Source organism: Alosa alosa, chromosome 6 (genome assembly GCF_017589495.1).
Source record: "Alosa alosa isolate M-15738 ecotype Scorff River chromosome 6, AALO_Geno_1.1, whole genome shotgun sequence".
Lineage (NCBI taxonomy): Eukaryota > Metazoa > Chordata > Actinopteri > Clupeiformes > Clupeidae > Alosa > Alosa alosa.
Window position 1 is genome coordinate 29,370,200 of NC_063194.1, and position 12,723 is coordinate 29,382,922.

A 12,723-nucleotide genomic window follows, 5' to 3' on the forward strand; every position below is an offset into this window, starting at 1 on the left:
TGTATTTTAGCCTACGTCTTCGTAGACAGTAGGCTACACCATTAGGCCATCTTGAGAGTAAAATACTTCACAGCTGCTAACGATCATCCTCCACAACCACGAGATAGGTAGGCTAAACGGTCGTTCGTTGCCTTTTTGCTTCTTATTGTAAAACCAACTGTCCTAAGTGGTCGGCATCCCGGTCAATATTTGATATTCAAATTTCAATTTTGAAGCTTTTTGTAGCCATGTGTAGCCTATGCAACCCGACTGTTGTAGGCTTGCCTACCACTCTGCAGTGCCTTGCCTACCATTCTAGTTGTAAACAAACGGTCACATGACATTATGACGTAGGTGCAAAACCTTACCGTTCATGGAACTCTCTTGAAAGGGTCCACTATGATGCGTTTTTGTTTGTATAGGTATGGACCCTTTCAAGAGAGTTCCATTATCAGCATCATAGTTGGCCCCACAAGACTTCCGTTTTAACATTCCATATGTTATCTTAATGCAGAGGAAGTAGATCGGGGACCAAATAGAACGTTCAAGCATTGTTTTTGTTTTTGTCCATTTTCCAAATCACAGTGAGTGCAGCCTAAGTCAAAGTGCCCTCTCACAGTTTATAAATGGTCAGTAGTGGAAACTACTGTTGCCTTCATGATTGAAGTGTGTGTGTGTGTGTGTGTGTGTAAATATATTAAGCAGCGGTAACATTATGGCCTTTCAGTGGAACAGTGCTAAGGCTTAGTTAACTCATTTAATTAATAGGCTGAGTTAACTTATTTATTATTTGCACACATAGGCTTGTCTGATTCATCTGTTCTCCCCCCCAGATTCCAGAATATTGTGCAGATTTGCATATATTTTATCATCTTCTTAGTGGTGTCTTCTCTCTGCAAGAGATACAGCTTCTGCTGTTGGATCTGCAAAAGGAAGCAACAGCCGGATACTCCCCCCGATGTGCTTTTCTACTCCATCTCGCTGGACGTGGACAGGAACGCTTCTGGACGAGAGGAGGACAGTGACGTGGTGGAGGATAGACACGGAGCACCACCGTCATATGAGTCCATTCAGTTTGACCTGGACTGGCCTGCCCCCTACTTCGTATGCACTTCCATTACTACTACTACTACTACTACTACTACTACTACTACTACTACTACTACTACTACTACTACTACTACTACTACTACTAATAATAATAATAATAGTAACAATAATATAATAAATAATAGCAAGAATATAATTAATAATAATGATAATAAGCAAAGAATTTTATTCCAGATTTCAGTGATTCTTTCAAGCAACATGCTTACATTTAAGCAATTACATATAAAATATTAGGGGCAGCTGTGGCCTACTGGTTAGCGCTTCGGACTTGTAATCGGGGGGTTGCCGGTTCGACCCCTTGAGCAAGGCACCTAACCCCTCACTGCTCCCCGAGCGCCTGCTGTTGATGCAGGCAGCTCACTGCGCTGGGATTAGTGTGTGCTTCACCTCACTGTGTGTTCACTGTGTGCTGAGTAATGCTTTTTGTCCTCAGGCCTTGTACATGCTATTTGTCCTCAGGCCTTGTACATGCTATTTGTCCTCAGCTCTCTGCTGTGGTCTGTGTTTGTCTAGGTCTCTATGTGTGCAGCGGGTTTGGCTCAGGAAAACTCACCACCTGTGGAAGCACCACCACCATATCATGCTATCGTGCCTCCTCCTCCTCCTCCTCCATGAAGCCATCATGCCTCCTCCACCTCCTCCTCCACCATGAAGCCATCACGCCTCCTCCTCCTCCATGAAGCCATCATGCCTCCTCCACCTCCTCCTCCTCCATGAAGCCATCACGCCTCCTCCTCCTCCTCCATGAAACCATCATGCCTCCTCCTCCTCCATGAAACCATCATGCCTCCTCCTCCTTCATGAAACCATCACGCCTCCTCCTCCTCCTCCATGAAACCATCATGCCTCCTCCTCCTCCATGAAACCATCATGCCTCCTCCTCCTCCATGAAACCATCATGCCTCCTCCTCCTCCTCCTCCTCCATGAAACCATCACGCCACCTCCTCCTCCACCTTAGCCTTAGCTCCAGCCACAACACCAACACCAGAGGGAACCTAACACCACCCACAGATCTAGCCTGTCTGACCACATCCCTGGGACAACCCCACCCCCAACACTTGCCCTGGGACAGCCCCACCCCCAACACTTGCCCTGGGACAACCCCACCCACAACACTTGCCCTGGCCAGCTAAGGACTCTCTTATCAAGGCAAACTCAGCGAAAGACTTCAAAGTTCAAATATGACAAACCTTTCTTCACATTTACATCAAGGACTACACATTTGAAGGGTAACCAAAGTTTAGCTAACAGATGTCATATTTTAAATGGCATGTTTTTAGGCTAGCTGATGTAAGCTAACAGGCTAGCGTGCTGACAGAAAACTCAGAAATCACACCAGACATCATTGCTTGTTACAATAACTGTATAATTGGATAGTAGAGTGTCTGTTTCTCCTCCGGTTTTTTAAAATGTCTAACAGATAAAAACTCCAAGAGTTTATATTGACAGACCAAACACAGCCGTACGTTGGTAGTAAGTTGACGCAGTTGGTGTCTCCATCTTTGGGTTCTCCATCTTTGTTTCAGCTCATTCATATTAAATGCAATTTCAATAGAATCAACCATTTAATACAAAGATACAATATAATTCATCCACCTCACAGTTATCATGAACAGAGAAACTCCATTTTGAGTCCAAAACGTGTTTGGTACCAGGCTGTAAATGTATCAAATTCTGCTGTGAAGTTGTACATTTTAACATGGGGATCTATAGCCTGACGTAGCCAGAACTAGGGTTGACAACTTTCTGATATGAAACTAAGGAACGGAGTGCAGTATTTACTAAAATGAGTGCATTTACTGTATTCTATGCACAATCTAGTAAAATGAGATCATAATTGAGTAAAACGACTGCACAATGTGGCCAAATGAGCGCACATTCTCATGATATATATATATAAAAAAAACATTCTTGCAATGACGCCTCCTTTCCTTTCAAATAAGGGAAGATTCCGTATGTTATGGAACCGTTGCCAACCCTAGCCAGAACTAATTAGGGCTCAAGAGTCTGGTATCAAAAGTCTGCAATCGAGGCATTGGGACGTGATTATGAGGTGTGTTTCAACCTGATGCTCATCTGTCTGTCATTGCATAGAAACCGCCAGGACGATTTGATTGGTCTGCACAATTCTTAGTTTTAGTTTTAGTTTTCATAGAGGGTTTGTCCATGGAGCAAGTCCAGACTTTCTCGACCTCAAATTTTGTGGGCGGGGTTAGATTCTGGCTGGCTTCCAGGCTAGGGGATCTGTGGAAATTGAGTCCCTTTAGGAACCAGGGGCCTCATTACAGAAAAATATCCTAACTGCTTGTCCTATCTTAACTTAAGTTTCAGAGATAGGAAAAATCCTATCTTTCTATGACAGAAGCAGTTCCTAAACTCATGGCTGTGTCCTATCTTATCTCAGACCTCCTATCTTAAGAAATCCTAACTGTAAGGTATGAGCTACACCAGGCGCATAACTGAAGCGTTCCGTTCATGTTGCGTCTGCTGCAACAATTAGCTTCCATTATAATCAATGGAAGTAGCTACACCAGACGTGACAGTGGGGCGTACATTCGAAAAAAAGAGACCATTCATCTAAAATGGATTTTACGCGTTGCGAACAGAACGCCTGGTGTAGCTCATACCTAACTGTCAGTAAGATTTTTAAATCAGCAATCGTCCTGTCATGCCTGTTTCTATGATTACAACGTCAGGTTGCAAAGATGGTGTTCTAAAGAATCTTTCCAGGTTAGGCCTACAGTATGTGTGTAAGGGTCCGCGTAACGCTTCTCAAGATGGACAAACCATAATATCAGAGAGAAATAGGCCTAGGTTAGGCCTACAGTATGTGTGTAAGGGTCCGCGTAACGCTTCTCAAGATGAACAAACCATAATATCAGAGAGAAATAGGCCTAGGTTAGGCCTACAGTATGTGTGTAAGGGTCCGCTTAACGCTTCTCAAGATGGACAAACCATAATATCAGAGAGAAATAGGCCTAGGTTAGGCCTACAGTATGTGTGTAAGGGTCCGCGTAACACTTTGCAGTGCTGTGTGTATTTGCCCAGGAAGCAAGAGAGTGTGTCAATATTGATTAATTTGATGTGTAGGTTAAAAAGATGAAAAATAAAAAAACATATTTATAATAATAAATAACAGTCTAACATTCTGTTATAATGAGCAAAGTAAAGTTTCTCCTTGTGTTAACGAATGTGATGGCTAAAATGTGATGGGTTCTGATTGGCTTTTTATCGTTCTCAAAATCGCTCTAAAAGTGATCTTGTTCTTCATGTTGTTATTGTTATAGTTTATGTGTGAACGTCGTCATTCATATTAATGAGAACAATATTTTTTATAGTTATCGTTATAGTTATCGTTCTTGGCGTAAATGGCCTTTAACCCAACACCTTTGGCGATTTAAGAGCAGTGGGCAGCAGGGAGACAAAAGGCCTGACTGTGATCCATCAGAACCAGCACGTGCAAATGTGTGTGTGTGTGTGTGTGTGTGAGCATTTACATCTGTAGCTCCTGCTGGCAACAAAGACAGCCCAAGATTGTATGCACACACACAAACACACACTAAAATGGTGTAATATAAAAAGCTCCTCTCACTAGTTAAGAGGTCAGTGTCCTTGATCGAAATGTTTCTTTCCTGTCTCTAGTCGAGGGTTTGTATTTTTTATCAACATTTGGATGTGAGAGGAGTTGGGTCAGTTAAGGTGAGTTGAAGACAGAGAGTGCTTTTTAATACTTTTTAACTTAGGATAGCAAATGGGAGAGAGATAGCCATTACTAGCGATGTAACTTTTTAACTTAGGATAACAAATGGGAGAGAGATAGGCAACACTAGGGATGTAACTGCACACAGGAATTTCTGACCTCTTGCCTTGACCTCTTACCTTTTCACCTGATATCCTGGATGGAAGTGTGTTTTATTTTTTTAACCTCACACTTCACATTAACCGCAGAGTGAACAGGATCCAGAGCTGCGATCTTCCTGTTCACCACAGATCACATTCCGTATCACAGACGCACCACAGACCACAATCCGTATCACAGACGTCCATATGCACCACAGACCACAATCCGTATCACAGACGTCCATATGCACCACAGACCACAATCCGTATCACAGACGTCCATATGCTCCACAGACATGATCCGTATCACAGACGTCCATATGCACCACAGACCACAATCCATATCACAGACGTCCATATGCACCAAAGAACACAATCCGTAACACAGACGTCCATATACATTCCAATGGCAGCTCCATTTTGATAATAAAGACAGCTTAAACGCTATGCATTCCAATGGCAGCTCCATTTTGATAATAAAGACAACTTAAACGCTTGCAGGTAAAGTAGTGCCGGTAAATCTTTAACTTTTAATGAAGTTTAGAAGACGTTACAGCTCAGTGTGTGACAGAAAATAGCTCTTATTACGTCTGATAAGAAGTGTGTCATGACTCGTACCATTGTTGTGGTAAACTGTCTGGAACTCACAGTGACACAGTGAAACCAAATTCTATCAAACTGTTGCAGACTTTCTCTGACTGTCCAATGCTTGTGAAGTTCCACACAACATTGACAACACTTTGGGAGCCATTATGGCAAAATTCTATTTATTATATTATTTATTTTACATTTTATTCAACCAAGGAAGAGGCATTGGGATGTGTATGTTGATGTTTATGTGTATCCTGAAATTACCTTTTGTTTAGTGAGCCTGTTATCTACATGGGGAAGTTTAGGGTTAGACTGGGAGTCATGTCATTAAAGGAGCTATGTGGAATTGTTGTAACCGGAGGGTTGCCGGTTTGAACCCTGACCAGTAGGCACGGCTGAAGTGCCCTTGAGCAAGGCACCTAACCCCTCGCTGCTCCCTGAGCGCTGCTGTTGTAGCAGGCAGCTCACTGCGTCGGGATTAGTGTGTGCTTCACCTCACTGTGTGTTCACTATGTGCTGAGTGTGTTTCACTAATTTACGGATTGGGATAAATGCAGAGGCCAAATTTTCCTCACGGGATCAAAAGAGTATATATACTTATACTCGAACACAGCCGCACGGCACTCGAACACAGCCGCAGGGCACTCGAACACAGCCGCACGGCACTCGAACACACTTGAACACAGCCGCAGGGCACTTGAACACAGCCGCACGGCACTCGAACACAGCCGCACGGCACTTGAACTCAGCCGCAGGGCACTCGAACACAGCCGCACGGCACTCTAGGCGCGAGTGTTCAAAACCGTTTCTTCACATTCTGCCATTTTATTTTGCTAGATCTGTTTATAACCTTTGCACCTTTATTGTTACAATCCAATGGGCAATACAACAGGCTATTATAGATGTAGATTGCCCTTGGTCACATTAAGTAAAAAACCCCTCAGGGATGAGATGATTAAAAACAGGACAAAACAAAGCAGATCTTTTTAAACCTTTTAATGTGGATTTCCTTTGAACATTTAAAACAACTGATCTGTGCAGCGCTGTTCCCTTAGAGGCCATGTCAACCCCCAGCCTAAGAACCTATCCATATGTGCTAGATATCTAATCACTCACAGGAAGTGACAAGGCTTCATGAAGTGATTCCAAACAATGCGACATTTCTTCTTCTGTGAGCACCAGAGACGAGGACCATAGATGTGGCCAAACGGATCCACCCAAACTTCCGGCAGAAACATGCCTTGGCATTTTGAACAAGATTAAGGCAAAAGAATACACCTTTTAAATAATAACAACCAACAATCATGCAACACAGGTTTCCCCAGCACTGCGCATTTAGTTCGAATGAAACACAATCAAACCCGAAACCAGGGGGATTCATCGCTTGTCTTCTGTTTAACAATTGCTCAGGGAGGTGAAGAAACTAAACCCGAATAAACAGAACACCAGTCACGTCTTCACCACACTCAACAGGCTGGTATATCTCACACCATGTGGGCCATCTAAAACTAAACAAAATGGCTTCCCCACTAAGAGCAATTACTCAAGCGGCATTACCACAAGCAGTGAAGACGTCTTCAACCAACATTTTGTGCCACTGAGACTGACCCCTGCCAAGATGTTCTTGAGAGTTTTTTGTGAAATTGGTTTCTTTCTCTTCTCTTTTTAAAAGCCATTTAAGACAATATATACAAACCACAAATTATTTAGTCATATCCACCAAATGCCAAGGGGGAATTGGGCTAAAGCAATGATAACAACGGTAACGCCAGATCTAGTCCCAAGGCGGCTGTTTTTTTCTAGAATCTTCTGCATTAATTTACAGTAAACCACACAGACCCTTTATACAGTTCAGCTGATTTCAAATGGCTTCTGACGGAAGTACAGCAAATGTAGGATATTACGTGCTGATATTGCTACTCAATACTGGTCAAGAATAAGAATGCTGTACAGCGATAATATTCGTACAAATATTCAAATAAAAGTTAGATTCTCTTGTATTTTCTAAATATATTTACAATCAACAGAAGACAACCCAGGACATGTACAGTGTATTACAAAGACATGATACACTAGCATAATCATTTTTTTCAGCCTCAAAACTACACAACTCCTGTGAACAACATCCTAAAGATTACATGGTCATCTCAAGAGAGCTCTTCACTTGAACGACTCTCTGAGTGTATCTAAAACAGCGGACATTTTTTTGACAGTAATCTATAAATATAGAGACCTACTCTGCTGGTTACACAACTGACCTGTCCCAACCACAAACACACAGACACACACACACACACACACACACACACACACACCCTCCCACACACACCCACACACACACACACACACACACACACTCAGTCACATAGCACTGAATGTTTCATAATTTCTATAGTTTCTGCCACACATTTCTGTGATCTCTTCTCAAACTTGTCAACACTACCCCCCAAGAGACAACCAATAGGAAGCTGGCAGGGCCGGGTGAGTGGCATTGAAAACTGACCAATAAGAGGGCCTGTTGCCTGATGGAATGGCGTTTCGGAGGTCATATAATAATTTTTCTCTCCCTCTCTCCTTTTCTTTTTCTCTCTATCTCTCTTTCTGTCTGCTCAGCCCCTTTCTCTGTCTCCCTTGTAATGGCCTCTGTGTTTGGATCCCTCCTCTAACTTCTCTCATTTTAATCTTCTCTTTAATCTCTCTCTCTCTCTCTCTCTCTCCAAGGACTTATTCGGTCTCAAAAGACCCAGCTAACAGGCACCCACTGGTACTCTGACATGAGTCTCTCTAGCGCCCCCCGCAGGCTGCGGTAAGCCCCCTCCAGGTTGTCGTTGACGATGGTGAGGTCAAAGTAGTGTCCGTATGCTCTCTTTATCCTCTCACTTTCATCCACCGTCCTCTTCAACTCAGAGTCCTGCAGAGAGAGAGAGAGAGACAGACACACACATACACACACACACACTTACAATAATGTAACCACATGAATTATAGAAAAATCTGAATTTACTGAAAATGAAACAAACACAGGAAATACACACTCGTCCACAAACACTCTTTTTCTCAGACACACACACACACAGAGACACACAAACACAAACACACATAAACAGGTGAACCAAAAAGGAAAAATAATTTTACCGTAAGCTGTTTGGTCACCACTCCTGATTCAATGGCCGATCGGTTCATGGCCTTGAGAATCTCAAAGTCCGGTGCCTCGATGAACACAACATACGGAAGGAAGTCTGACGTCCTCAGCACCTTCAATGCCTGTTGGGCCACAGAAGCACTTCTATTACAGCTGTGTCTTTAATAGCCAGTATAAAAGAAGCTTGCAGGTACATAGGGCAATTCCACAGAAAATTGACTTTTTGTCCATAATGCCAGTGAAATGCCTTGGCATTTGTATGATATGAATGATAACATTCATTTTTTGTGCATTTTTTTCTCATGTACATTCTTCAACCAAAAATAGCAAATGCTCAAATTTCATGTAATCATTCACATCATACCATACAATGACATTTTATTGGCGTTATGGATGTTACAAAAACATAATTTTCCATGGAATTGCCCCATACTATATCTATGGTTTTAACATGGTCTATAAATTCTATTCTATTTGACATCTTTTATAAATTCTCCTTTATAATGTCATCTACAGTATTCAAATTTTTCTTATAATCAAAATGAGTGAATGCCCAGTCCATCTGCTGCCTCTGTCGGGGGTAAGAGAGCTCACATCCCTGCCCCAGGGGAGCCTTGGCCTGACCTGTGGGTTAACGTCCAGGATGCAGATCTTGCCAGAGTCGATGACCTCGTGGATGGAGTTGATCTTGGTGCCGTAGAGGTTGTTGTCGTACTCGCCGTGCTCCAGGAAGCGCGCGCTCTTGATGTCGGACTCCATCTCGCCGCGCGACATGAACAGGTACATCTGGCCGTCCGTCTCCCCCACTTTGGGCTTGCGGGACGTGTCTGACCAACACACACAACCATGGATCAGGCCACACACACACACACACACACACACACACACACACACACATGGGCCAGGTAACACAAGTCGACTACAGAGCGCGATAATCACACAAGTCTAGCAGCAAACTCTGGCATGAAACTCCCTCAGTGTTACATGTATGTAAGCTTTCCTGTAATAGTACTTTATAATTAAAAGTGTTACATGTATGTAAGCTTTCCTGTAATAGTACTTTATAATTAAAAGTGTTAGTATGCATATAGACGTTTCCTCTACTCCCAGGGTGTGGTGGTTGCGTAGTGTTAGTAGTATGTAGTATGCATATAGATGTTTCCTCTACTCACAGGGTGTGGTGGTTGCGTAACGCTGCGGGTCCGACACCAACAGTTTGTTCTTCATGCTTCTGCGTCCGACCCCTTGTGCTCCAATGAGAACCAGAGTCTTCCTGCGGAATGGCGGAACCTTCGCCACCTCCTCGTAGATCCGCAGTTCATGGCGGTCAAATTCTAGAACACGGAACACCTTGCATCACACCTCTGACCAATGCAGGTAACTGCATTACATCAAACAAGCATACAAGCTAGTTATCTTCCTGTTTATACAGCCACCCAATGGGCTACTCACCCAGCCAAATTAGAGAACCAATCAAATCATCCATCTACCTACAGTATCTATGCATACATACATACATACATACATACATACATACATACATACATACTTACATACATACATACATACATACATACATACATACACACACATATTGTACATACATCCATACATACATCCATGAATACACACACACACAGACACACACACACAAATACATACTGCTCATGCGTCAGCTCTCTCTACAGTATAACGACCCATTCATCTCTGACTAAGACCTCATCCTCCCACCCATCCCACACACCCGAGGATGGCTCAGAATGTACCTGCATAAGCTGAGAACAGGTGAGGTTGAGAATGTACCTGCGTACGCTGACAACAGGTGAGGTTGAGAATGTACCTGCATAAGCTGAGAACAGGTGAGGTTGAGAATGTACCTGCGGACGCTGAGAACAGGTGAGGTTGAGAATGTACCTGCGTAAGCTGAGAACAGGTGAGGTTGAGAATGTACCTGCGTACGCTGAGAACAGGTGAGGTTCAGAATGTACCTGTACCTGCGTACGCTGACAACAGGTGAGGTTGAGAATGTACCTGCGTACGCTGACAACAGGTGAGGTTGAGAATGTACCTGCTGAGAACAGGTGAGGTTGAGAATGTACCTGCGTACGCTGAGAACAGGTGAGGTTGAGAATGTACCTGCGTACGCTGACAACAGGTGAGGTTGAGAATGTACCTGCTGAGAACAGGTGAGGTTGAGAATGTACCTGCTGAGAACAGGTGAGGTTGAGAATGTACCTGCGTACGCTGAAAACAGGTGAGGTTGAGAATGTACCTGCGTACGCTGACAACAGGTGAGGTTGAGAATGTACCTGCTGAGAACAGGTGAGGTTGAGAATGTACCTGCGTACACTGACAACAGGTGAGGTTGAGAATGTACCTGCTGAGAACAGGTGAGGTTGAGAATGTACCTGCTGAGAACAGGTGAGGTTGAAAATGTACCTGCGTACGCTGAGAACAGGTGAGGTTGAGAATGTACCTGCGTACGCTGAGAACAGGTGAGGTTGAGAATGTACCTGCTGACAACAGGTGAGGTTGAGAATGTACCTGCGTACGCTGAGAACAGGTGAGAACAGGTGAGGTTGAGAATGTACCTGCGTACGCTGAGAACAGGTGAGGTTGAGAATGTACCTGCGTACGCTGACAACAGGTGAGGTTCAGAATGTACCTGCGTACGCTGAGAACAGGTGAGGTTGAGAATGTACCTGCTGAGAACAGGTGAGGTTGAGAATGTACCTGCGTACGCTGAGAACAGGTGAGGTTGAGAATGTACCTGCTGAGAACAGGTGAGGTTGAGAATGTACCTGCGTACGCTGAGAACAGGTGAGGTTCAGAATGTACCTGCGTAAGCTGAGAACAGGTGAGGTTGAGAATGTACCTGCGTACGCTGAGAACAGGTGAGGTTGAGAATGTACCTGCGTAAGCTGACAACAGGTGAGGTTGAGAATGTACCTGCTGAGAACAGGTGAGGTTGAGAATGTACCTGCGTAAGCTGACAACAGGTGAGGTTGAGAATGTACCTGCTGAGAACAGGTGAGGTTGAGAATGTACCTGCGTACGCTGACAACAGGTGAGGTTCAGAATGTACCTGCGTACGCTGACAACAGGTGAGGTTGAGAATGTACCTGCTGAGAACAGGTGAGGTTGAGAATGTACCTGCGTACGCTGACAACAGGTGAGGTTGAGGGTGAGGTTGAGAATGTACCTGCGTACGCTGACAACAGGTGAGGTTGAGAATGTACCTGCTGAGAACAGGTGAGGTTGAGAATGTACCTGCTGAGAACAGGTGAGGTTGAGAATGTACCTGCGTACGCTGAGAACAGGTGAGGTTGAGAATGTACCTGCTGAGAACAGGTGAGGTTGAGAAATGTACCTGCGTGCTTCTGAGAAAACAGGTGAGGTTGAGAATGTACCTCGCATTATGCTGAGAAACAGGTGAGGTTGAGAATGTACCTGCTGAGAACAGGTGAGGTTGAGAATGTACCTGCGTACGCTGAGAACAGGTGAGGTTCAGAATGTACCTGCTGAGAACAGGTGAGGTTGAGAATGTACCTGCTGAGAACAGGTGAGGTTGAGAATGTACCTGCGTACGCTGAAAACAGGTGAGGTTGAGAATGTACCTGCGTCGCAGCTGACCAACAGGTGAGGTTGAGAATGTACCTGCTGAGAACAGGTGAGGTTGAGAATGTACTTGCGTGCACTGACAACAGGTGAGGTTGAGAATGTACCTGCTGAGAACAGGTGAGGGTTGAGAATGTACCTGCCTGAGGACAAGGTGGGGGTTAAGAAATGTACCTCATGCGCTGAGAAACAGGTGAGGTTGAGAATGTACCTCTGCGTGCGCTGAGAACAGGTGAGGTTAGAGAATGTACCTGCTGACAACAGGTGAGGTTGAGAATGTACCTGCGTGCAGCTGAGAAATGGTGAGGAGAACAGGTGAGGTTGAGAATGTACCTGCGTGCGGCTGAGAACAGGTGAGGTTGAGACGGAATGTACCTGCGTGCGCTGAGAACAGGTGAGGTTGAGAATGTACCTGCGTCTGCGCGCTGAGAAATTGAAAGGT

General features: G+C 44.3%; 1 protein-coding gene and 2 long non-coding RNA genes across 4 annotated transcripts in view; 2 read left to right on the forward strand and 1 right to left on the reverse strand.

Annotated features, from left to right (window-relative positions):
- Positions 1-6,502: 6,502 nt before the first annotated feature.
- mpp2b (MAGUK p55 scaffold protein 2b) overlaps positions 6,503-12,723 on the reverse strand; it is a 75,750-nt gene continuing 69,529 nt past the window's right edge. For both annotated transcript variants that reach the window (XM_048246139.1, XM_048246140.1), the window contains exons 10-13: positions 9,836-9,997; positions 9,288-9,490; positions 8,657-8,785; positions 6,503-8,432 (exon numbers count right to left, since the gene is read on the reverse strand). In XM_048246139.1, the coding sequence (XP_048102096.1) occupies positions 8,256-8,432; positions 8,657-8,785; positions 9,288-9,490; positions 9,836-9,997 (671 nt within the window). In that variant the 3' untranslated portion in view covers positions 6,503-8,255. The remainder of the gene's footprint in view (positions 8,433-8,656; positions 8,786-9,287; positions 9,491-9,835; positions 9,998-12,723) is intronic.
- LOC125296304 lies at positions 11,160-11,435 on the forward strand. Its single transcript, XR_007193733.1, has 3 exons — positions 11,160-11,189; positions 11,237-11,278; positions 11,374-11,435. It is a non-coding gene; the product is annotated as an uncharacterized LOC125296304 (long non-coding RNA).
- Positions 11,761-12,239, forward strand: LOC125296303. The gene is made up of 3 exons (XR_007193732.1): positions 11,761-11,835; positions 11,947-12,014; positions 12,096-12,239. It is a non-coding gene; the product is annotated as an uncharacterized LOC125296303 (long non-coding RNA).